General features: G+C 40.2%; 1 protein-coding gene and 1 long non-coding RNA gene across 5 annotated transcripts in view; both read right to left on the bottom strand.

The window, feature by feature from the left end:
• The window catches only part of GABA-B-R2 (gamma-aminobutyric acid type B receptor subunit 2), a 162,239-nt gene that overhangs the window by 60,056 nt on the left and 78,545 nt on the right, over positions 1-23,638 (bottom strand). The window contains exon 1 of one of the 4 annotated variants that reach the window (XM_065483640.1): positions 14,551-14,577. The exons of the other annotated variants lie outside the window; for them this stretch is intronic. Coding sequence (XP_065339712.1) covers positions 14,551-14,562 — 12 coding nt within the window. The 5' untranslated portion in view covers positions 14,563-14,577. Of the gene's footprint in view, positions 1-14,550; positions 14,578-23,638 lie in introns of those variants that run through there. 4 annotated transcript variants of the gene reach the window in all.
• On the bottom strand, positions 4,355-5,818 carry LOC135939966 (uncharacterized). The gene is made up of 2 exons (XR_010574802.1): positions 4,938-5,818; positions 4,355-4,514 (listed from the first exon to the last, which is right to left on the bottom strand). It is a non-coding gene; the product is annotated as an uncharacterized LOC135939966 (long non-coding RNA).

Here is a 23,638-nt window from a genome sequence, read left to right as displayed (position 1 = left end):
CCTGAGTTGTGATAAAATGACATTCGTACACAGCTCTGTGACGGCTCACGAGGTAGCTGATTCAAAAATTCCAACGACACTCTGGAATTTAGTATAGCTTGCTTCAGAGGAAAATATTTTTCTAGGCATATACTTAAAATTGTTTCTTTATGATGCGATTTTAGCCATTTTCCTTTGTTCAAAATGAGCATAAATGAAAATCATAACTAATATCTCATTTGGTAAGTCCAAGCCTGACCAGCCCTGCGAATTTCACCATCGACAATCATTTAAAAGAATTATTTCAATGCAGTAAACGCCATTTTCAAATAGGAATTAAACCCTTTTAACGTGTCACGTGAAAACTGGTCGATGACGTAACACGATCATGTTCGCCTCAACTAATATATTCACATTTGATCCAAAATTGTGCGGTGAACTTTTGCGTGCGTGCAGGAAACAAGCACTAAAAACAAAAACAGGGCTGCATTATTTATTTAACCATTATATTTCGCAAACAAGCAAAAAACTTACTGCCGACGCGCCCACTCACTCACTCACTCACTCAAGCTTTAAGCAAATTTATTTCTGACGAAAGAGCAACGCGTAATTGCGAATCTCTCTTTGCCTTAACACTCGGCCGGCATTTCAGGTGCTCCCCATTATTATTATTTTTATGCATAAAAAGGCAGACGAGTGAATAATCTCGGCGCACCCGACCCGGCTCGGCTCTCGGCTCGGCTCCCTAGGCAAATCTCTCAATCTCTCGACTGGCATGTTGAACAGGCATTAGTTCCGCACTCCGCATTCGCAAAACAAACCGAACTCGGCGGCGGTAGACAAACAAGGCTGAAAATAAATCAAACGGCCAAAAAGCGAGCGAGCGAGCGAGCTCTGTCTCTCCAACAGGCGCTCTCGTGTTTGCTCTCTCCACGATCCGTCCGTCCAGCATTCGTTCGTTCGGTCGTGTGCATAAAAAGCGGCGAAAAATGCGGCCAGCCAGCCAGCCAGCCAAGCCGCTCCTCGGATCATAATCAAGATCAATTGGCGAGCAAATAAGTATGTATTACACGGGCGAGATGGGATGAGAAAAAAACTCGCCTGTGTGTGTTTCTGTCTACACGGCCGATGAATAAAAACATGATGTTCATCCGTGCACCGGTGGCCATGACTAATGGTCATAAAGCACAATCTTGTTATTAGATGAGCTGCAGCTTTATTATTTTCCTCTCGTTATACCGGTTGCAAACAGCCTGGACTCTATATTCGCATTGAATAATTATTCAATTAGCACGACTCTCTGTCTAGTGATCAAGCTTAATTGTGATCGTAGATTGTACATATTTAAGGACTGCGTGAGTAATTATAATTTAACCTACGCAAACATCCTTGACATCTGCCAGTTATTTACCTGATTAACGTTGACGTGAAAATTTTGGGAAGCTAGGGTTAATTTTGGATGACAAAGCGTTAAAAACAGAAAATAAAATCACAAAATATGTTTCATTTTAAGATTTGGTTTGTTAGATTAAAAATTGGTATTGCAAATCGCGTGAAAATAAAGTAAAATAGTTCAAGCAAATGGTGGAAAAGAGTATGGTAAGCGATAGGTATTTTAGAGCAGGAACTCCGAAGTTCTTGGTTGTTAAACTTAAACTAAACTTATTAATAATGGATATGATCATTTAATGTTAATAAATAATGTTTTAATACGCTTTAATTAACCTTGTTGTTCATACGAGATAGAAAATCAATGGCATTAAAACACTGATTCGAAGGAAAATTACAATCGGTCAATACGCAAGACTGAAACTGACACCGGCTTCGTTCGTTCATGGACGGAAATTATGTTTGCGCTCACATGACAACGGCATCAGATATAGACTCAAGGTGCTGCCAATCATGCGGTGACCTTGACGTCATCCACTGTCCGCAACTAGTGTCATCAGCGTCCTTAGAGGAAAGTTTTTTTTATTTTTGTTGCAGATCAGATACAAAAATACTGGATATCTGATAACAGGCATTGGATTTTTTCATCGCAAACGCTGCTTTATCTGGAAAAGAGTTTGACCGTTGCCATCTGACGTAATCGTCAATTTCTAGAGTTTCAGTGGATTCTGTGAAATCCATATTTTCATGTAGCCATGATAACGAACTGGGAAAGGGCTTAATTTAACCCACAGCTCCGATTAAATTTCCAGGAAAATTGGCTTCCATGTTTTCTAGTTATAATCAAGCGGTGAGCACTACGGTCTCCCTCGTGTAAATCAGGATTCATTACATAATTATTGATTAAATTTTCCACACCGTTAGATAGATCAAGGCGAGAGGAATTAAAATTTAGCAAAAAATCAAGTTACACGCCGCGTGGCTTAATTTTTCAAGAATCTGAAATTTAATCGCTTTGAATAGAGATGATTTGTTGGTCAGCGTACCCAGCGGGGGCCAGATGTGCAATAAAATTGGTTCGCACTGCGCAGACCCAAGATGGCGTCTGAATGTGGAAAGTCAAAAGTTCTCTTTGGATTGCCGTACGAGTGTCAAGAGTTTGCTTTTACGATCCAAAATACAAGTAATGCCAATTATGTCAGAATATTGACGAAAATTAGGTTCTTTTCGCGCATTTTCACGTGGCCGTTTTTTCGCGCCATATTCCACCGGACGCCATGTCTGCGCGTCGCACGAATCTGGTCCCCGCTGAGCATAAATCCACTCAAAAAACACGTTGAAAAATATCCACTCATCAAAGCTGAAGAAAATTGTTTAGAAATAAAACATCAAATTGGTATCTCGCCTTTTCGGAAACGCACCTATTTCGTGACGTTGGAGAGGAGTGCCATTTCCAACGGAGAGCTATATATGCACCGGATACGTTCCCCTGAGGCGGAAAAAAGCGTGGAGCCAATCAACAGCGCATACACTGGAGGCAGGCAGAAAGAAAGGCGCTTGCTTCCATCGCTCTTTGGTGCGGGGCAAAATTAGACTGATATTGCAGCAATCAAAACATCCGGCACTTTGTGACGAGTTTCAGGGGGCCTGGGGCCGCAGCGCACACACCACCCGCGAGCGAGAGGGGTCCGCGCGCCACGCCAAAATCGATCCTGCAGCTCGACGCGTCCTCGTCGCGCATAAAACACGCTGTGACGAGAGACGAGAGACGCGCTCGGCTAATTCCCGCCACTTTGGCACCCTTACTACTTCATTATCCCGAGAAGAACCAAAAACCAATGGTGTCCGGTTTTATCAGCAGCTCCGGCTCCCGAGTCGTGTTTGCGCGGCACGAATTTATGTGTTTTTGCTCTCTCTTGCTAATTTGCCGCGTTTTTAGAGCAAAAAGGTGGGAGGCTCTCTGGCAAAAACGGGTCCGTTCGTTCCTTGGGATAATTGGATGGAAGCGCAAACGCTTAAATTGGATAAGTTTTTCATTAGCTTGAAATTAGGGAGAGGATCCTTGACTCTTTCTCTGCCACTTACAGCAACAGTGATTGAAGATAAATAACAATTTATTTACATTTACGGTCAAAAGGTTTCCTGGAAATACATTTAAGCTCGAATTTCATTAAATTTAATCCAATTTCGGGAGTAAATAGAAGAAAACGTTCAATAATACTCACTTTCCCTCTCTTTTCACCTGAAAAAATCTGTTTCCTCCGCCCACTACCCTGGCGTGAGCCGTCCGTGGGTGTCACGCCTGCCCTCACAATCCCAGATTTCTTTTCTATATTCAAATCCCCCCCTCAGAGAACAATAAGTGCAAAGGCGCTTCTATTTTCGTGGCGGAAAAGCGTCACGTCAACAAGAGGCATAAAAGTTCGTTTTTCCGGTTCCACACGGTCGGTTTTGAGGGCGTGCGGGCGGAAATGAAATTTGCAACTGCCACTCAGTTGCTATAATATCCCGCATAAAAAAATATCGCCTGAGAATGTTCTAAGAATATACCGACTTCGCCCAGGATTAATCTAAAAAATTAATTATATATGAACTTATGATACGGTTTTTCGTGATACTGGATTAATCTGTAGATTAATTTAAGAGAATATCCTTAGAATGTTCCAGGATTATTCTGCCGGGGTTTGTTTCAAAAAGCTCTAAAGAATGATCCTAGAACATTCTCAGAATATACTTATGGATTAATCTTTGGATTGTTCTAGGATTAATATTTAGCGTATCAAATCTTAACTTTGGATTATTCTTTGAGGATAATCTAAGAATGTTCTTAGGTGATTCTAATATCATTTTAAGGTTAACATAGATTGTGACAAAAATTATCCCCAAATTATTCTTAAAATTACCCTCAGATTGTTCCTAGAATATTTCAAAATCTGTTATTTCTATTACTGCGATATAATTGGGAATTATTTAAATAATAACAAACTTATTCAGTTAAATTTTTAAAATTTATTTGTTTTTAATCATATCAGGTACAAAATTTTCTCTCATTCGATGCCAGCACCGCCAATCTTGAAGCCCAAACTGCAGAACTTAAACGATTGTATCTTTTCCCGTCGTGCAAAACAGCTGCGGACGGCTTGAAGCTAAAAAAAGGGAGCGACTCATAGAAAAAAATAAATAAAAGCTTTTTTCAATTAGCTGTGCTTGGAAAATGGAAGGTAGAAGTATGTCAAGTTCATGCATAATATTTTTCCATTTTCCAAGCGAAGCCAATTGAATCGTAATGTGTAATCAAAATTCTCGAAAGCGTACAAAAAACGCGACCGCGATTTACGTGGAAAAATTACATTTTTCATCACCGATTTACAGTTTCCGCCACCCAAACTTATTTATAGGGTTCTAATTAAGAACATTTAGGACTGGAGAAGATCCCATATCAAAATATTGGTGGCGAAAACTGCATAAGTAGCGGCGAAAAGTGTAATTTTACAATAAAACCGTTGGATTTCAAAGTTGCGCGATCTGTTCTAATTTCTTTGGACGCTAATCTATAAAATGGGACTTACCCTGTTAACCGCCAGATCCAGGCCATCCGTCCAAGTCTGCGGGACGTCCGTGTTGTCCCTTACTGGCGGCGTCCGGCGTCCTGCGTCCGTTAATAACTTTAACTTTGAACGGCGGTTGACCGTTGACGCGTTGGACAAAGAGAGCGAGGCAGGATTTTGTAAGTCTCTTGCTGCGCTTGCTGCTGCCACCGCCCGTCGCCCCTCCCCCGCTCCACAACAGAGGCAGGCAGCAGCAGCAGGCATTCCATGCAAGTGCGTGCATGCATGTGCAGCCGCCGCTACCACGCGCACACTAAAATCGCCCTTTTAACCCTTTTTTGTCCTTCTGACCATTATTTTCATATTTGCCCGTTTATCGGTAGCATTAAATAAGACTCTTTGTGTTAAGAAATTAATTTATTCAATCGCATTTATGATTTTTACCCTTTTTAATCCGGGCAGATTCTTTGAAAAATAAAGGCATCATAATTTTGTATCAGATAATGCAAAAGGTTTAGGTTTTAATATTAAAATATAATCCATCGACTTAATTAAAAAATATTTCCTAGAAAAATATTTTTTGTGATATTATTCATATTATTTAACAATATGGCAGTTAATTTTCTTGATTAAATTATGTTTCATATTTAATTTTGTTTTTAATTTTAAGAAAAATATCGAAGTTATTCTCTTTTAGGGTTTTTTAAAGAATATTCTTGGAACATTAAAAAAATATTTTTGGATTAATCTCAGAATGATCCATAGAATAATCTGGGGATATTCTATTAACTATATTCAAATTGCCCCTTTGGGATTATTCTAGGGATATTCTTGTAAATTAATCTCTAGATTGACTTTAAAACATTTTAAGGTTAATCTGGATTCATTCTAAGAAAATTCCAAAAATTATTTTTTTTAGATTAATCTCAGAATGATCTAAAGAATAATTTGAGAATATTTTTTTAGATTAATCTCTAGATTGATCTTAAACATTCATAGATTAATCTCAATTAATACAGGATTAATCCAGGATCATTTTTTCAGATTAATTTTTTCGGGTAAATTTTGATTAATCTAAGATTATTCCGGATATTCCTGGGTTATATTTTTTTATGCGGGTAGCTGTCGTTTTCGCGTGCCTTCCCGTCTCTCTAGTTGTCTTTCTTGCAAAAAGTGCGCAATCATTTCGCAATTTCGACGGGCATCTAGTGTGCTGGTGCAGAAAGAGCTGCTCTGCGAGTGAGTGGCGAGGGCTTTTTGCGTACGTGAGGAGATGCGCCTGCGAGAGAGACTGCAGGATGATATTTTAAAAATTAAAATTAAGGAACTGAAGCAAAAATTTGTAGAAAATGTACTAGCCTAATCGTATTTTTTTGTATTTTTTTAATAAAAATATTTAATCAAGTGGTTATTAAAGGATTGGAGACTTTTGCAGATCCTTAAACGATAAGTTTGTTGCGAATTTAGACTCATTAAAAGTCAAAAGAGGTTTAATAAGACTTCAAACTGTAAAATATTTTGATAAGATATCATTTCTTAAAACAGGTAAATGGGAGCAGGTAACAAATCAAAAAATTGTGCAAGATTTTTATAATTTTTTCTGATGTGATTGGCTAAAAGAGGGAAACATAGTTAACAAAGAACAAAGGCCACTAGATTAAACGTTCTAAATCCGCGATCCAGCTTTGTGAATAGATTGAGTCTTAAATGTCTGAAATAAATTAAAATTAATTTGTAAATTACGGCTAAATGATCAATTACAACAGTTTTGAGATTTTCCAATCATGGAAAAAACTATTTATCTTTTCAATTATTAAAAAAATGCCAATATTTTTTATATTTCCAGGAAAAAACTCTGGGAATAAGCCGTTTTGTCCTCGTCTAACCAAACCCTTGCTCACACAGCAAAAATTAACTAGGATCAAATTCAGAAAAATTATTGAAAAATGGACTGATAAAATAAAAAATTAATAACCACCATAATATCAATATATTTAATTTCCATTTAAATCTGTACTAAAATAAATTAGAAACTGATTTTCATTGGGCATTATATCCCAGCTCTCGAAGCTCCTTTTAGAGGTCTGAAGCGCAGGCCAACGAGCCCGGCGGCCGCTTCCCTTTTTGCGAGCTGCGGTCGCCTCTCTCTCTCGGTTTGGCTCTTTATCTGTGCGTTTGCACTCCATTGCGCTCACTCAGCCATTAAATATCAGAATAAATATTACGGTGCGAGATCAAGTACGTCCGGCTTAATCGCTCTCGGCGCGCGTTTGCTTATTTCGCGTTGGCTGCCACTTTTGCAAAGGGCGGTCCACGCCCGCGGCGATTTCAATTGGCATGACATTTAGGCGCAGAGAGCGCTTTGGCATTTACCTCCGCATTCGCAGCAGAATTAATCTCGCCTCGAGTTAGCTTTTGTAAATACAAGGCAGGAAAACACAAGTTTTGTTGCCTTTGATGTGAATCCAAATAAGCGCCGACCAACTCACTTAAGATTAATTAATTAATTTCAAACTGAGGTGTAAAACGGCCGTGTTCGTGAATATTTAAGAGGAATGAGACTGCAAATCTAAAAAAAAAATATTCTTGTGGATTCATAAACTTTGCCTAACTTGGAAGTGCGAGTAAAGGCTAAAAGTTTTCTCGGAAGAACTGTGGATTTTTATTTTGAAAATGACTGCATTGTTTGCTTCTTGCTTTTTAAATGTTTCCCTACTTGAAATCTAATTGATTACGTAATAGCAAATAGTTTTCCTGAAAAGTGGCATACATCAACGAGAGGAACTTTAATGTGGTCAAACACCAAAGTTTTTTTAGGGAATCAGCAAAATATGAAATGCTGGAAAGCCTGGAAAATGCTTGTTGCCAATGCATAAACTCTTCCCTTAGGATTCAGTTAAAGCCTAAATTATCCTAAGAAGCACTTTAATTTTTTTGAGAAAATTGGCTAGAAAGTTACCGTGCTTTTCAAATGGTAATGGCTGTCTCCTTACTTGAAATCCGATTTAATTTCAAAACCAAGAGTTTCCCCAATAAGTGGCAAACACCGTTGGACAGATCTCGACGAGAGGAATCGCAAAATGCCAAGAAAATATGTTCAAGCACTGCAAATTTCGGAGAAAATTAGCAAAATTTGAATTTTGAATGTAGGAAGGTCCTTTTTATTATTGCACATTGTTGAAAAAATTGTTTATCGATCAATTGCTTATGGCATCCAACAATTCAAATAATTTTCAATAGTTGCCCTGTAAATAAATAAATTGGAACAATTGCTATAAGTAACCGACAGCTTAAATTATTTTATTTTGTTACCCTTCTTTGTTTCACTGAAAATGCATGCATTCTTGTGGAGTTACGTAACCCTTTCACCTGAAAGCTATGTTCAACAACTAGAGTAGATTTCTTTCCATATTTTAATAGCTAGTTTTTTATTCCTGTCAAGCAGAAGGGAATAGATTTCAGCCGTGCAGAGTTAAAAAGTTGAGGAAGCTATCAAAATGAAGCGAACGGATGAGCAAGAAGCAATAAAACTGGATTTCCCTTGAGTGCATGGAGGAAAATTGAAATTTGCGCGAGCAGACAGGTGGCAAAGTCGGCGAGAAATTGAATTATTCCGCGACCGGACCTCTGGATTCTCTCATAAATATTAATTTCCATTAGCCACCGGTGGGTCGACGTCGACACACGCGCGCGCGCGCTTACGTAAACCTCCGTCAGAGAGGCGACGTTGAAAGTTTAATTGGCTCCGGCAAGTGCGCTAATTGAGCCCTGTTAGATCAGCAATTGAGCAAATTACACAACGCGCGCGCGTTTCACTTCTAGCTCCCCCCAGCCGCAAGTTTAAATCGACTTGGCTGCAGCTTTCAAAGCCGTACACTTTCGCAGTGCACGCTTGATTAACGCGAATTAGCGCAACACGCATTCGAGGAAATTATTCACACGCACACACCACTTGCGTGCCACTAACTTTTGTTTCCGTGCGTTTGAATTCGTCTTTGAGCTGCGCCGTTTGGCTCAAGAACAAGAAGCACTTCATGTGCTGATTTCAATAGCATCAATCAGAGCTCACAAAGCATTCTCCACCAGTGGCAAACATCGGCTGGTGAATATATCCGTGTGTTTGTTATATATCCAAAGTTTCCTCACAAAGGAAGCTCTAGAGATGCTATACGTTTTATTCAATTCGAGTACCGGTCGGCAATGTAAGAAAAAAATTTAATCGACGGCCTCAGGAAGTTAATGCGGTAATGGAGCTTTGAAGCGATAAAATCCTTTGAGATTTGAACGTGGAAAAAGCTTTTAAATTGCAATTTGAGGACAGGGGATGAATTTTTTTTAATTTTACATATTTTCCTGGTCCAGGCAAAATTGCGTAACTTTCAACAACCAAACGCGAATTTCCTTGTTGCAAGAAAAGGTCAACAATCAATTCGACAATGAAAATTTGGGTGTTTGTTGAACGTTGCGCAATTTTTCTGGGACCAGGACAAATCGTTGGATGTGTCATTTCTTAGATTTGATTCAACAAAGTGATTTTATTGCGGATCAGCAGAGCAACTATGCTCCACACTTCCCTCCCTTTTTTTACTCTCCGGAAAATCACTAATTATCAGAATTTGGCCTGGCAAAGAGTTATGGATCAAAATTTATGCTGCTCCAAATTTTCTGAACTGGATTTCACAGTATTTTAGCTAAATTTTTGTTTTCTGAAAATAAATGTAAATTTTATAATCAAATTTCGGATTTTTTGATAAGTATTGTGGAGTTTTTAGTGAATAATCGAGTTGAGCTAAGAACAAATCATAATGTAAAATTTTTATTTTTATTTAAATCTTTAAAACAAGAGTTTCCTTGCAGCGTAATACTTTTATGAGAATTATATATTACAATTTTCTAAATTCAAAGCAGCTTTTTCGATAAAAAAAAAATGGAATCTTGCTGTTATATAGGAAGATTATGCGACGTGAAAAGCTTTACTTTAACATGGTTTGACAAAAATGACAAAAATCATCTCATCCAGGCATAGTGAAAATGACAACAGGATTGCAAAAAACCCGCATTTTCTTAAAAAAAAAATGCAGTGCAGTGGTAAAATGCATTTTTCAATTTTTTCCAGTTTCTTGCAGGCGATGTTTTCACCTTATTTTGCAAAAATTTACTAATTATTAACATATAGCCTCGACCTGAAAATTTGTCAGAGATAAATTTTTGGAGAAATTGAGGCAGCAAATGGAAATTTAAAAGAAAATATCTGCACAGTGGAGGAAATTTTGAGCTCTCCGACCAAAATTTTAGATTTTAACAGAAGAAAAATGGAATAAATTCATTTCTTGCAATTCTTGCGCAAGAAATTGGTAAAAACTGTTAAAAACCAGTGGTGAAAAAACCGGGTTTTAAACATATGCAACCCTGAATGCCAACAGAGACATGTTTATTTTTACTTTCTCTCGCAATTGTCCGACCGTTTTTTGTTGCAACACATTAATTTATGTCTGTTGATTTCAAAGGGTGGCTTTAATCTGAAATCAGATCGGAAAGTTCTTTTGGCACTGGCTCCATTTTGTTTGCGGCTTTTAACCCTCCCAGCTCTTGGCAGAAGAAGAAAGTTCGAGCGCAGAAAAATTGCATGTTTCATTTTCAACTCATATTTAGGCACCTTTCTTCGAGCGGAAGATGCGCCAATTCTACTCATCTCTCCCCAATTTTATGGCTCTGTTATTGGAGGGAAGGAACTGCGTAATATTGCGGATCGCTGCAGAGTATACTTTGCATGGCAAACTTTTTATGAGTTTCTCTTTCTCCTTCAAGCAGCGTCCGCGTACGTATGTATACTTTTCGATCGGGAATACGTGGAAAAGGAGCTTGTTTTTTGTTGTTCCGCGAGCAGAGGGTAGATTGGTTCGTTCGCTTCGGCTGCGAAATATACTTCATCGATTCGCAAGCCTCTCTCTTTCTCTTTTCAGGGCTGCCACGCGTCAACCTGAGAGTTGGATCAAATGAAGGGCAGGAAGATGTGTGTTGCGCGTTTTCATTAGCGAAGAAGACACCTCGTCAAAAAGGAAGCCATTCATCCAGAGTCCGGCGCTTGCCTCAAAAGATAAATTAATTTCCGAGAAGGAATCCTTATGGCGAAAGAAAAGCTTTTCGGTTCTTTGTGCCGGGTTATTAGAGGAAAAACGACAGTTTGAGAGGACGCAGCGTTGAAAAATTTGCTCCACTCAGCTGGGGGTGCGCTTGCCCTGTTTGCGTCAATGATGTTTGTAGATCGTTCGCTTGATTAACGAGCGCAGCGGATTTTCCGCTGGAAACGGGCACGCACTCTTTTTAGCCGATTTGACGTGGAAATGACTTTTAAAAGAGCGGATGAAAGGAAAGGCTTTTTTGCTTCTGAAATGTCTGAGCTATTTACAGTTTAAATCACGGATCCCGGCCTGTAGGTATATAAGATAAAATGATTTACAGTTAAAAATCAGGATCTCGGATGCGTACCTTTGATTTTGAAGATCTTAAAATATGTATGAAATTCTGTTCTTTAATTTTGTCATCGTTTTAGCTGTTAGAACGAAGCCTTTTCCTGTAAAGTCAGCACTGAAATTCTATAATCATTATTAAAGTCATTGAATAATTTCATTTTGAGGGCTGTTTGATGTTTTCCTAACGCGCTTACATTTATAAAAATATTTAAATCTCCGTAGCTCAGTGAGAAACGAATGATTTTGGAAAGATTTCTTAAAGAGATAAAAATTAGCTGCAGTAATAAGCTGCGTAACTCAATTTAATCCTGCTAATGTTGCATTTTCCGCTGTAATTTTGATTATAATTTTTTCCCAGTCTCTCTTGCGTCACTTCTCGTCCCAATATACACTCCAGCGTTTTATGCGCAATCAGCTGCAAACCTAATCAAGACTCGCTAAATGATTTCATCGGATGGAACGAAAAGGTGCATGTTTCCAATCGTAACCAACGGATGAAATCAATTGCCGCGAGTATTTGCATCCTTTCGAGCCCATTTAATAGATTCGTATCGAATCGATCTTCGCCGAGCGAGCAACCATGTCGCCCGGCGGTTGTTGATCGAGTGCCGAGTTTGACCTAAAAATCGCGTCCTTCGGATAAATAACTACTTCTACTCGCGCTCTTTGCAAAAAGGGGCACGCCTGCTTGTTTGTGCACAAGTGCGCGCTCGCGTGCTCTGTGCCGATGACAAACACACGCCTGCTCTGAAATGCATGAGCGAATCACTCCAGGGACGTCCAATTCGCAGCCTTCGCTGGCCACACGAGCGCATAAAGCGAGTGTTGACCGCTTTAATCTGCAAACGAGCCAGATTAAAGAGCGCGCGCGGTGCTCTGATTGTGTCGGAGAACAGAGACCGCAAAGAGTCAGCCAGATGCGTTGGGTCGCAGATTTTAGGTTTCTTCCAGAATTTTCGCAACAGCTTTTGTTGCATTTCATTTACAGCTGTCTTTAAAATAGTGCTTGAAAAAGAAACTGAAAAGAATGTGAGAACATCTGAATACGGAGATTTTTATTAATGCTTGGTGATTTCCACCCTGAGATATAATTTGCAATTAAATAAGGAGATTTTAAGAAACAAGATTTGACTACTATTCATTCAATATTTAATAACAGTTGTTCAAAAAACCCAAATAAATTCACGAACTAACATGCAGTTCAATAAATTTGTCTAATTAAAATCATTCGCGTTTTGATGCAACCCCCATTTCAGCTACATACGATTAAAATTGTCCACCCCGCAGTGGTAAATATTTGCGCGCATCTGCCACTTTTACGGCGCGCCTGCTTAAATTTTTATGCGTTCGCAGCGGGCCTATACCTTACGCCTGTTTTACGGCGCTTCCAACGCTTTATGTTTCGCACGTCGCGCCTGCAGTTTGGCATAATTTTCGGGCAAGAAAACACGCACATTCCAGGCCGATGATGTTGCGCGCAACTGGCGCTTGAACGACACTAAAATGTTTGCTGCCGGTGGCACGTTTGGCTTGTTTTTCTTTTAGCACGGCTTTCTTATGATCTTGGCTTCGGAGAATTGTGTATGACTTACTATACACGAGAGTTTGCACCTCTCGCGCCTTTTGGGGCTTCTTTCCTGGGGTGAACACAATCATATGCGCAAAAAATCGCAAACAATAGGTGTGTACTCAACAAGATTTTACTCCTGGAAGCTATTTTTGAAAGTTAACAATAGGCAAAAACCGAAAACTGTAAGTACTAGTCCAGACATTCAAAACTTTGTACAATAACTATCCCAGCGGGGGCCAGATTCATGCGATGCGCAGATATGGCGTCCGGTGGAGTGTGGCGAAAAAATTGTCACGTGAAAATGCGCGAAAAGAAGCAAGTTTTCGTCAATATTGAGACATAATTGTGTTTTTTGGGTCGTAAAAACAAACTCTTGACACTCGTACGGCAATCCAAAGAGATCTATTTGCTTCCTACATTCAGACGCCATCTTGGATCTGCGCAGTTCGAACCAATTTTATCGCACATCTGGCCCCCGCTGAACTATCCGAATATTTGCGTGATTATCTGCTACTTCAATGTTTGCTGTTGAATTCTTTTGATTTGTTGAGCAGGTCGCGGGCGCATCGAATGGACTCCCTGACCCCCTTTTGCAAGTGTAACAATGCCTGAGAAGTGCTTTCCAAGTCATGTGCTACCGTCTGTGAATTTTCGCCAAATCTATGTATGAACCGATAGATTGATTTTTTCCTCTTTTTCTAAATGATTTTTTACGTACTTTTCATGTGGAAATAATTTTGGGCATTTTTGCTGATCCACAATATAACTTTGAATTCAAAATTTGATATCATTGACAATATAGTTGCTAGGAAAAGTCCATGGTCCATTTTTCTATTCAAAATTGCGTCTAAATTCCCAAGTGTATTACGCATTTCTCATTTTCCACCCCTTCGTCTGGTGAATCACGTGAACGGAAACACAGAAACCACCCTAAAACGAACCAAGCAAGCATCACGCGTTCGCTCAACGTGAGTTCTGGCTGCGGTGGTTTATCATTCGGCGGCAATCTTTCGCAGAATCCGTGATTGGACTGGGTGCGGTTGCAAATGCAGCCCACTGCGAGTGGCTAACCTCGCGCTCGTAATCCATCCAATAACCCAACAAGCCGCGGCAATTCAAACTTTTAATTAAACCCTTTCTGATTAAGAGCAGCTGTTGCGGTCGGCGCATAAGGGCATTTCCCTGCTCATCCTCGGAACGCAGAACTGCAGCTTTGCAGCTTCTCGAGCTGCTAGTGGCGTTGGTGAATGGTTATTTCTTTGCATCAGTGAGCATTCCCTGCGCTCCGGGAAGAGAATCCGATATTTACTAGCTCCGGGAAATTTTATTTGTGGAAAATGTAGATCACGTTGGGAGTTCATTGTGTGCCGCGTGGTTTGTCGATTGACCTTTTATAGTGAATGGAGCTCTGGATGATGCTGGCAGAATATCCATAATGATCCAGTGGAAATAAATGTATAGAAATTACATAATTTAGTTTCTTGGAAGGCATTACAAGTAGCCTTGGAAATAAAATTAAAAAAAACTTCTGTGGGTAGATAAATTAAAGTTGGAAAAATACTATTTCGTTTCAAGAGTTACATCTTCTTACAATCAGAGGCATGATTCTTGAGTTTTATAAATCTTTTCCTATGGTATCAGCCAGTAGGGGTTGCAACATCAAACTGTGTACTTGCCAAGACCTTGGTTTATTCTCCTTCAATTGATGCGAGACTTACCTAAAACATAAACAACAGCATTTTGTTAGTCAAAAGTCAACATTTCTGCCATCATAAATTAAATTGTTTATTATTCTGTGAATATATTCAGAAAAAAAGTTATTCATTTGCTGTTGTTGAGTACTCCATTAACCAGAACAATCCATGGGAAAAGAAAGTTGGCGAGCGCAAAGCTTTTCTTAACTGCTCTCAAGAAAGTTAATTTGCCGCATTACCTCAAACCGTGGCAGCATGAGGAAGTCAAACTGCAATCTAGAGCAAACTTGACAGCAGGCAAAATATTTAGCTTGCTCGCGCCGGAGGCAAAACAACAACGCGGAGAAGAGGTGAAATCACGAGCCGCATCAGTCGCAGAATTAATTTTTGCCAGAGAAAGCACGCACAAAGCATTCGGTCTGGTGTTTGGCACCATTTGCATAATTCGCCTGGCTGCTCATTTGCATGAGCAGCGACTGCAGTTATTTTGATAACTCTCACTATATATATCATGATTTATTCAGCCAACTTGTCGGCAACTGGAATTTTCGTTTTCACCCTTAGCAAACACGTAATAAGTTTTCTTGTTTGCTCAGCTCAAATTTTAAGTGTAAATCTGAATGCCAAGTATAGTCGCTAAATTGGAAATTTGAGCTTGTGAATTTGGAAGGAGATGTTTTTTGTTGCAGATAGGGGGGGAGGGGAGGGGATTCATCTCATTTTCTTGTTATGATTGCACTCAGATGAGTGTAGTCGAACTTTGTTCGTGGCTGTAGCATGAAAAATCTGTAGTGTTGATTTTGCTTTGATGATGAGAAATCTAAGGGTAAACTGTAGCGCAGCACTTTTCTATTTTGTCATGGATTCAAAATTAAAATTTCTGGTTCATTAGACATTAAATTTTAAATAAAATTAATAATTTTTCGGACCGTCTCCACCATCTCAACCAACAACTTATTAAAAGCCTGTTAAAATTAATAAATCTCCAGAGATACATATACTGCTTGATTAGCTGAAAAATGAATAAAAAAGCGAATAACCCAAAAATTTGTCAGGTTTTTATTTGATCATTAAGTTTTAGGCAGGATTTGTATGTGAAATATTCAACTATTAGTAGACTGTTATGGAGTAAGATGCAGTTTCTTCAATATTTGAATGATTTTGACCCAAATATGTGGAATACGTTAATTTTAATTTTTCCCCCAAAATTGACCAGTTGCATAAACCCTAAGTGTTCGAAGCCGCCAACAGATGGCGCCACCGTAGACTTTCGATATTAAGGCACTTCCGCTGCGATGTCAGACTCAATCTAGCTACCGTGCATTCTTCAATCAATTTGCTATTTTTTGACGTGCTGAAAACCAAAATCGGTTCAGCCAATCGCCGTAGAATCGTGAAAAATTATTTTTTGAAATAAAAAAATCTTTTTCAACGTTTCTACGGCGAATGGCTGAACCGATTTTGGTTTTCAGCACGTCAAAAAAAAGCAAATTAATTAAAAAAAGCAAAACAGCTAGATTGAGTCTGAAATCGCAGCGGAAATGCCTTAAAATTGCTTAAAACAAAATTTTTAAGAAAGTCTGTGGTGTCGCCACCTGTTGGCGGCTTTAATAACTAAGGGTTTATGCAACTGGTCAATTGAAAAATCGTTAAATTTTGCAATAAAATAACTTATTCACAGATTTCAGTTAATTTAAGACTTTTCAAACGTTGTAGATATTTTTCATTGGCTTTAAACTGAATGATTATTGCTAATTTGATGGCTCAGTGACGGTTAGAAGCTAAGATAAATTAGTCAAACGTCTAAAATTTATATCCTTCAATCTGTCATTTATAATTTGTATTTTAATTATTGCTAATATAGATGTTTTAATCACAAATGACGATTTTAATTCAGCCTTTATCATAATGAAATTCTGTTGTGGCTTTTGTTCAAACGGTATATTGATCCTGTAGCTAATGGTCACGGGTCTTTAGCTAATCAAATAATGCCGAACTTGGGTTTCCGGCGCTATCGGCGTCGCTCAAAAAGGCCCGACAATACACTGGCAAATAAACTCGTCGGCGGAGAGAGCGCTCGCTATTTGCTCTGTGCCATTCCCTTTGCAACATTTATTAATGTTTGCGTGTGCGACGAGGCAGCGTCAACGCCCGCGGCCCTGCGACGCGCACTACACACCAACTAACTAATTAATTAATTGCACTCGACAGCAGCAGAGCGGCCTGTGCGTCGCACCGCTAATTCTATTTGGCAGGATGCAAACTCGGCGGCTTTTCCGCCGGTGGGTCCTGTCGCGCGCTCTTTTTGTCTCTCTAATTTTAAGAGAATAGCCCGCCGGTGCACATATACTCTTTTATTCGGTTATATTCAATTAAAAGACGCCGGCGTGCAGCCACTCCTGTAATCTGGGCGCAATTTAAATCCTCTTACGTAGCACAAAAGATCCTAATCGGATGGCCCTTAATTTAGTTTGGTTGTCTCATTTTCGCTGCCTTTGGAGGTAGAGAAGAGAGGTGTCCCTTTTTTTACCACCGACACGGATATTTTTTAATATGGCGCAGCTGCCAGAACGAGGAGTAATAATAATAATAATCCGCCTACGCACATTTCATTTCATTTCGTTAGAGCAGATTATGCAATGCTTGACTGAGAGAGCAGAGAATCGAATCGCGAGCAAAACGCGTGGGTCTGCGAATTCGGTTCACACATCAGAAGACTCTTAACAATTGATTGATTGAAATTCAATGATTAATAGAGTTCAGCAACTCGGTGATGAACTTTTGATGCCCCCCTAATCGATACCGATTACTGGTGCGTTAACAATTCCCACCATCAAAATGATATAAGCAAGAATGTTTTAATTTCACATAGCAGCGCTATTTTATCCAAACTTTCCGTACTTGAATATTGCTTCGAAAACTTGTAAGTATTAATACATTTACACTGCTAATTATTAATAAATATTTTCCTATAATTTCATTTCATCTAAATAATTCCATACAGTTTCTGGTTTTCGTAACAAAACCAAAGCTGTTAAAACGGTCTAAACTCAACGTTAAACTTAATCAGCTTACTATCCAATTTCCAGAGCTAATAGGTTTTAAATAACCTAATTTACTGTTATCAAAAACCACCAAAAATCGGATATTTGGTTGAAAAATGAAAATTTAGCGACAATTTACTTAAAATTCCTAGAGTTTAAGGTGTTTTTGAATGCTTCGGAGACATTTCAACTATTTTTTAAAGGTTAGGGTCCATCCTTAAAAGGAATTTGGAATGTTTTTAGAGTGTATTTGGTCTCTAAAAGAGCAAGTCTGACGTATACAGATAGAATAGTTGACCATCATCAATTTCTAACCTGGAAAAAAGCTTCTGTTTCACCGTTATCTTAGTATTTTTGGTAATAATTTATTTTTGCGATCTATAAACTATCTTCAAAATTAGGTTTTGAACAATTAGGCCTGAACAAGAGAATGCAGTCAATTATAACTGGTTTACGGCTTTTCGAATATGCAAATTTCGCTCTAAAAAACAAATTTTGCAGCGGCGCCGCGAGCATAATGTTCGGTCTCCGTGGGGCCGTGCAGCGCCTACGCCCGAGTCAACAGGCTGGCTGCATGGCTTCTTTACTTTCGTCGGTGTGCGAATAATCGACAGATAAATTTGTCCCGGTGCTGCTGCAATTAAGTCGAGGCGCGCGCTCTGCTCTCTCGGAGCAATTATTAATTTTCACGCCGAGTCGGCGGGCGGCAGCGGCAGCGGCAGCGCGGCGGCATCTCGGTGCTCGGGCTGGCTTATCGATTGCGCGGCAGACGACGCCGGTGAAATAAATACAGCAGACACGAGAGTGAGCACAGCACCAGCCTCGCGCTCGTGTCTCATTTCCGGCACTGAGCGAGCGAGATAATCGCGAATTCCGTTTTATTATGTGTGTCGCCCGCCGCCTTTCTGCCTCGCATAATTAATTGGCCGGCTGTTTGCTTTCATCTTGAGACTGCTCAAAGGACGCGTATGTGTTTCATTCAACCCTTTGTCCCATCGGCCGGCCGGCCGGCCGCCCGGGTGAACAGGTGCTTTTATCTTTTTCCTCCTGCGCGCCCCCGTGAAAGTCCAATCGAGTTTGCATTTTTTCTACTTTCAACCGGTCTTTTGAGTGCGTTGCTCGTTCGCTTTGCCTCTCTTTGAGCCCCTTTTTGCGTGTCACTTTTGTATAAATTGCCTCTCTGGCCGACCAGGATTTGAATCGGGAAATGGAATTACAAAATGAACTCGGCCTGATCCAATATCTGAAATTGTTGCCTTTTGTGTAAACCATGATTACAAGCTGGCTAAAAGTGGGGCTGATAGTCGGTGGTATAGAGTTAAATTATAAATTTCAAATTTGAAATGGGGCTTACTCCAATTTAAATAGAATTCCAAACTCTCAAACCTCAACAACATAAATTAAATGGCGCACCTTCCAGAAAATTGACTTTAAAATTAGTTCGCTCTCAACGTTTGTCAGAGTTCTTTCAAGTTTCATGCAGGGTACATAAAAACACAATTAATAAAAAAATCATTAGTAAATGATGTTGATGCATGAAGTAAAATTTATCGAGGGCACAGTGTTATATTCAGATATACAGATTTTCTTAACAGAAATTTTATCCTGCGAGCCACAGAAACTTTTCCTTTTAAATTCTGAAAATTTATTTTACCTTTGCAAAAATATTAACAACCTAATTTAGAAAAAAGCTAGGAGTTCTGAATAAATTTCCTTGTTAAAAATAAAGTTTGAGATATTTATCTCATAATTTGTACACCAATGAATAGACCGCGAGGCATCGAAAACTACTTTAATAAAATACACCGACGGATTGTTTATTTATTCAAGAAATTAGGCAAAATGAGAAATTGAATTATTTCTCGGTCCTTATTATTTTTGCACACTTTTCAGGAAAGAACGGTTTATTTACACAACATGCGGCTGTTTCAGCTTCAACGCGCTTGTTTTCCGCAGGTACGTTTTCATCTCAGTGTCTTCTTTTTGCGCGCGGGCTGTGGCACCACACGGCAATTTTAATGGACCTTTTGTTAGGCCAAGAAAAAGGAAAATGGTGTTTATTGTCCTGTAAAGATACACCAAAAACGGAAAAATGTTTTTTTCATTATTATTTTTTATAAAATTGGAAAAATCTAGACCCAATCCTTTCCAGGGTTTTGCAATAATTTTTGCGCATAGCAGAGATACATTCTACATGCCGATTAGTCCAACAGTTTTAAAAGTACATATTCCTGGTAATATCATAGCCGCGTGCACTAATCACCATCGATTGATGTGGCGGAGACTCTTCTCCTCGTCGAGTCCCTTCCGGGTGACAAGCGATAGCTGAACTCCCTTTTGATCTCTAAGTGCAGCAAAGTGCACACGTATATGCCGCGCGCGCGCTTCCCTTATCTGTCGTCACCCCTTGTGCCGACCGACCAAACTCTGTCGTCGTCGTCTTCGTCTTCGTCGTCGGCGGCGGCAGATTGGAAACCGCCACACACACACACGTACATACATACGAGACGCCATCGTGATCGCAACAAGCTGACACTTTTTGAACTCGATACCAAAGGAGAACAGACTCGCAAACTTTTTGAAAGAGCAAAAGCAAACACATACACACAGACACACAGACAAAAGCAGAAGCTTCCTTTTATTTCATTTCGTGTACGCTGTCGCTCCCCACACACACACTCTCTCTTTCTTTCTCTTTCTCGATCCGAAAGAAGTGTCACCAAGCGCTGAGCTCTGCTGTTTTTTATCTTCAGAAACAGCAGAAGTGAAATGCGCAGGTCGCGCTCACAGTCGCACAATCGAATTGCAAATTTTGCACGCTGCAGGCGGATGAATAAATTTTGCGCTCGAGAGCGATGAGTTTTTCAATTAGGCTTTGTTTTGCTGCTTTATTTACTTTGCGATTGTAAATCAGGCGGTCGATGCTCATAAATATTAAAAGATGCAACTGCTTAAGAAGTCAAGCGACGACGTTTAACTGTCATTCTGCCGCAGGCTAATTTGCATAAATGCTCCCTGAATGCCGCTCTTTAGCATTGTTTGACGTTGTCACTTACTTATTATTTGCCGCCTACTCGCATTTTAATCGGGACGAGCGCGTGCGTCAAATTAGTTGAAATTTCCTGCCAACCAGCTCTTAGCAAGTTTTGGAAGTGAATTCAGGTCAACACAACAGTTCCCGTAGCAGAAAATGGCGGCGACCATACCGGCGGATCGGGAATATCTGGAGTTAATAAATCAGGACGCGTGCGATGGAATCAGCCGATGTTTACGGCCAGCCAAGCATTTATCGGAGGAGCCAGCAAAAGCTAAAGCAGTCGCTATGCATTCAGGTGGCGTTCGGCGACAAAGCGGTCGTTAGGCTTTTTGTCTGCCGTGCGTGTCTTGCCGGCTGCCTACCCACCACTGATAATTTCGCCTGCCGAGCGAACGCACGCGCTCTCTCTTTAATCCGGCTATTATTGGGAAAGCGTTTGCAAAGCCGATTTCGCTCTGACTGAGAGAGAGAGAGAGAGAGAGAGAGCGTGGGCAGGTTGATGCAAAATTGAGACTTTCATTCCAATTTTGTGTTGCGCAAAGAGCGAAGTGGGGTGTGATTATTGTGTCGCATTCCCGGAATATTCTAAAAAAATCCCTGGTCTGAAATTAGCTGCGGAAAAGAAACTGCAATATTGGAGGGGACAGCCTTCTGAATTTTTCATCCGGTGACTAAATAATTGATGGGTCGCAGATGGGTCGTCGTGTTTCGTGATAATGTCTCTCTCTCTCTCTCTGCCTTTTTGGCAGAATCTGGAGCGAGCACGCCTTACATGTGTTTTTTGAATCGTGTCACGTCGATTTGACGTCAGTCAGCCTGCCTGCCCGCCTGCAGGTGTATCTCTCTCTCTCCGTTCCGAAAATTGTTTGCTGCGCCTGGCTCACAATCAGGGGGAGGACAAAGCCCGTGGCTGGGCAAGGATCGAATTAATTCCTGGTTTGCCCCACCAAGAGATCCTTTGTGCCGATCGCCTTCCATTGTTCGAGTAAATTTAATGTAATTTGTGTTTTCAATCGAAAAGCAGGAACTCTCCTGTTGGCTACTCAAAAGGACAATAGTTGACGCGCTGGAGCATTTTATGAGTGCCAATCGGTGTTTAAAAGACACCAGATTTAAAATCCTTCTTTGTATTCATCACAAGGGAAATCGAGGGCTTTTTTAATTAAATTTAATGCTACATTTTGCATATTACAGAAAATTTAAGGCAGTGGGGGCCAGATGTGCGATTGAATTGGTTCGCACTGCGCAGATCCAAGATGGCGTCTGAGTGTGGGAAGCAAAAAGCTCTCTTTGGATTGCCGTACGAGTGTCAAGAGTTTGTTTTTACGATCCAAAAGACACAATTAATACAAGCAATGCAAATTATCTCACAATATTGACCAAAACTTGCTTCTTTTCGCGCATTTTCACGTGCGACCGTTTTTTCGCGCCATATTCCACCGGACGCCATATCTGCGCGTTGTACGAATCTAGCGCTCGCTGATTTAAGGTGCAAAATAATTTACTTTTCTGTTTAAACTCTGGAAAACCGATAGTGGAAATAATCGGGGGGACTAAACGGACAAAATTTCCATTCCATGATTTTTTTTTTAATTATTGTGGGAGTTTATTTCGATTCCAGGGCACAGCAGATGGCAGTGAGGACCTGGGAGCGACGGTAATCGATTCATGCTGGCGCGAGGACACACAATGGAGCGAGCCAAGAATGCAGAGCGGAAAACAGCCCTATTCAGGGAAATGCGGCCACGCAGTTGGTGACCTCGCGACGACCTTGGCGGCGTGCAGCAGGTAGCTGAGCAATTCAATTAAGCCGCCGACAATAATTCAGCCGCAGCTTTGTGAGTGGTGCATCAAAGGAAGACCGATAATGGCGCGCGCGTTAGAGCCCCACGACGCTTCAAGGGAGAGAGAGAGAGTGAGTGCTTCATTCTCTCCGCGCCGCGAACAATGAATGCCTCGATTTATTTGTCTCAGCAGTCACTCGCGTTCTTTCTCTCCTTTTTTTGGTTTTTGTGAGTGCGATTTCGCTCTCTTTTGATTGCTGACGCGTGACAAACAAACAATTAGAGCCGGCTTGCTCGATAAAAATGCGAGGAAGGAGGAGATCCTCGCAGAGACTTTGCTCGTTGCCCAATTGAGCGTACCTCGTTCTTTGTCTACGCTTTTTTTTAACAAAGAAGAAATTGTGCTAATGATGTAGCCCATTGGGCAGACAGGTTTGCAATAAACCCACTTGACAGATGGGTTAATGCGTAATCGGTTCAACACCGATTACGGTTGAACACACCAGCAAAGACTGATTTTCTTTGGTTGGCAATTAAATCTTTCAATTTATGGAGTGCACAGTAGCACAATTGAATCTGAATTCAGAGTGAAAGTGTTCTGAAACTGTAAATATATTAATTAAAATCACCGGGGGTCAGGGTTTCGATCTGTGTTGGTTCCCGCCGGTCAGAAGTGAATATGGCGTCGAAATAATGGAGGCCAATCAGGAGACAGTCCCATGCAGCGGCCAATCAGAAGCGTCGAAAAAGAGGCGTGCCGACCTAATAATTTCATTCCCGCGTATTTTGTTACATTTCCATTAGCCTGATGTGCCGTCTAACGGTCAATTTGCCAATTACCGGGGTAATCAGCTGTTTGTAAAGAAATAATGACAAAATATTCATTCTGCTGAACTTATTTTCATCATAAATTTTCCAAGCTAATTTCATTCTACGTTTTTAGCTTTCCCGCCGTAATCAATTAGGTGGTTCTTGTCGCTCAGCATTCATTGCATGATTTGTGCTCATTTTTGTGTCTAAAAGTAAATCAGACGCACAAAACCAGAATTACGCATTTTTTCCTCTTTGACTCGAAAAATCTCTGAGGCATGAAACATCCTGGAAAAGCTCTCCAATGTGA

This window comes from Cloeon dipterum, chromosome 3 (assembly GCF_949628265.1).
Source record: "Cloeon dipterum chromosome 3, ieCloDipt1.1, whole genome shotgun sequence".
NCBI lineage: Eukaryota > Metazoa > Arthropoda > Insecta > Ephemeroptera > Baetidae > Cloeon > Cloeon dipterum.
This window is presented reverse-complemented; position numbering and strand designations above follow the sequence as displayed.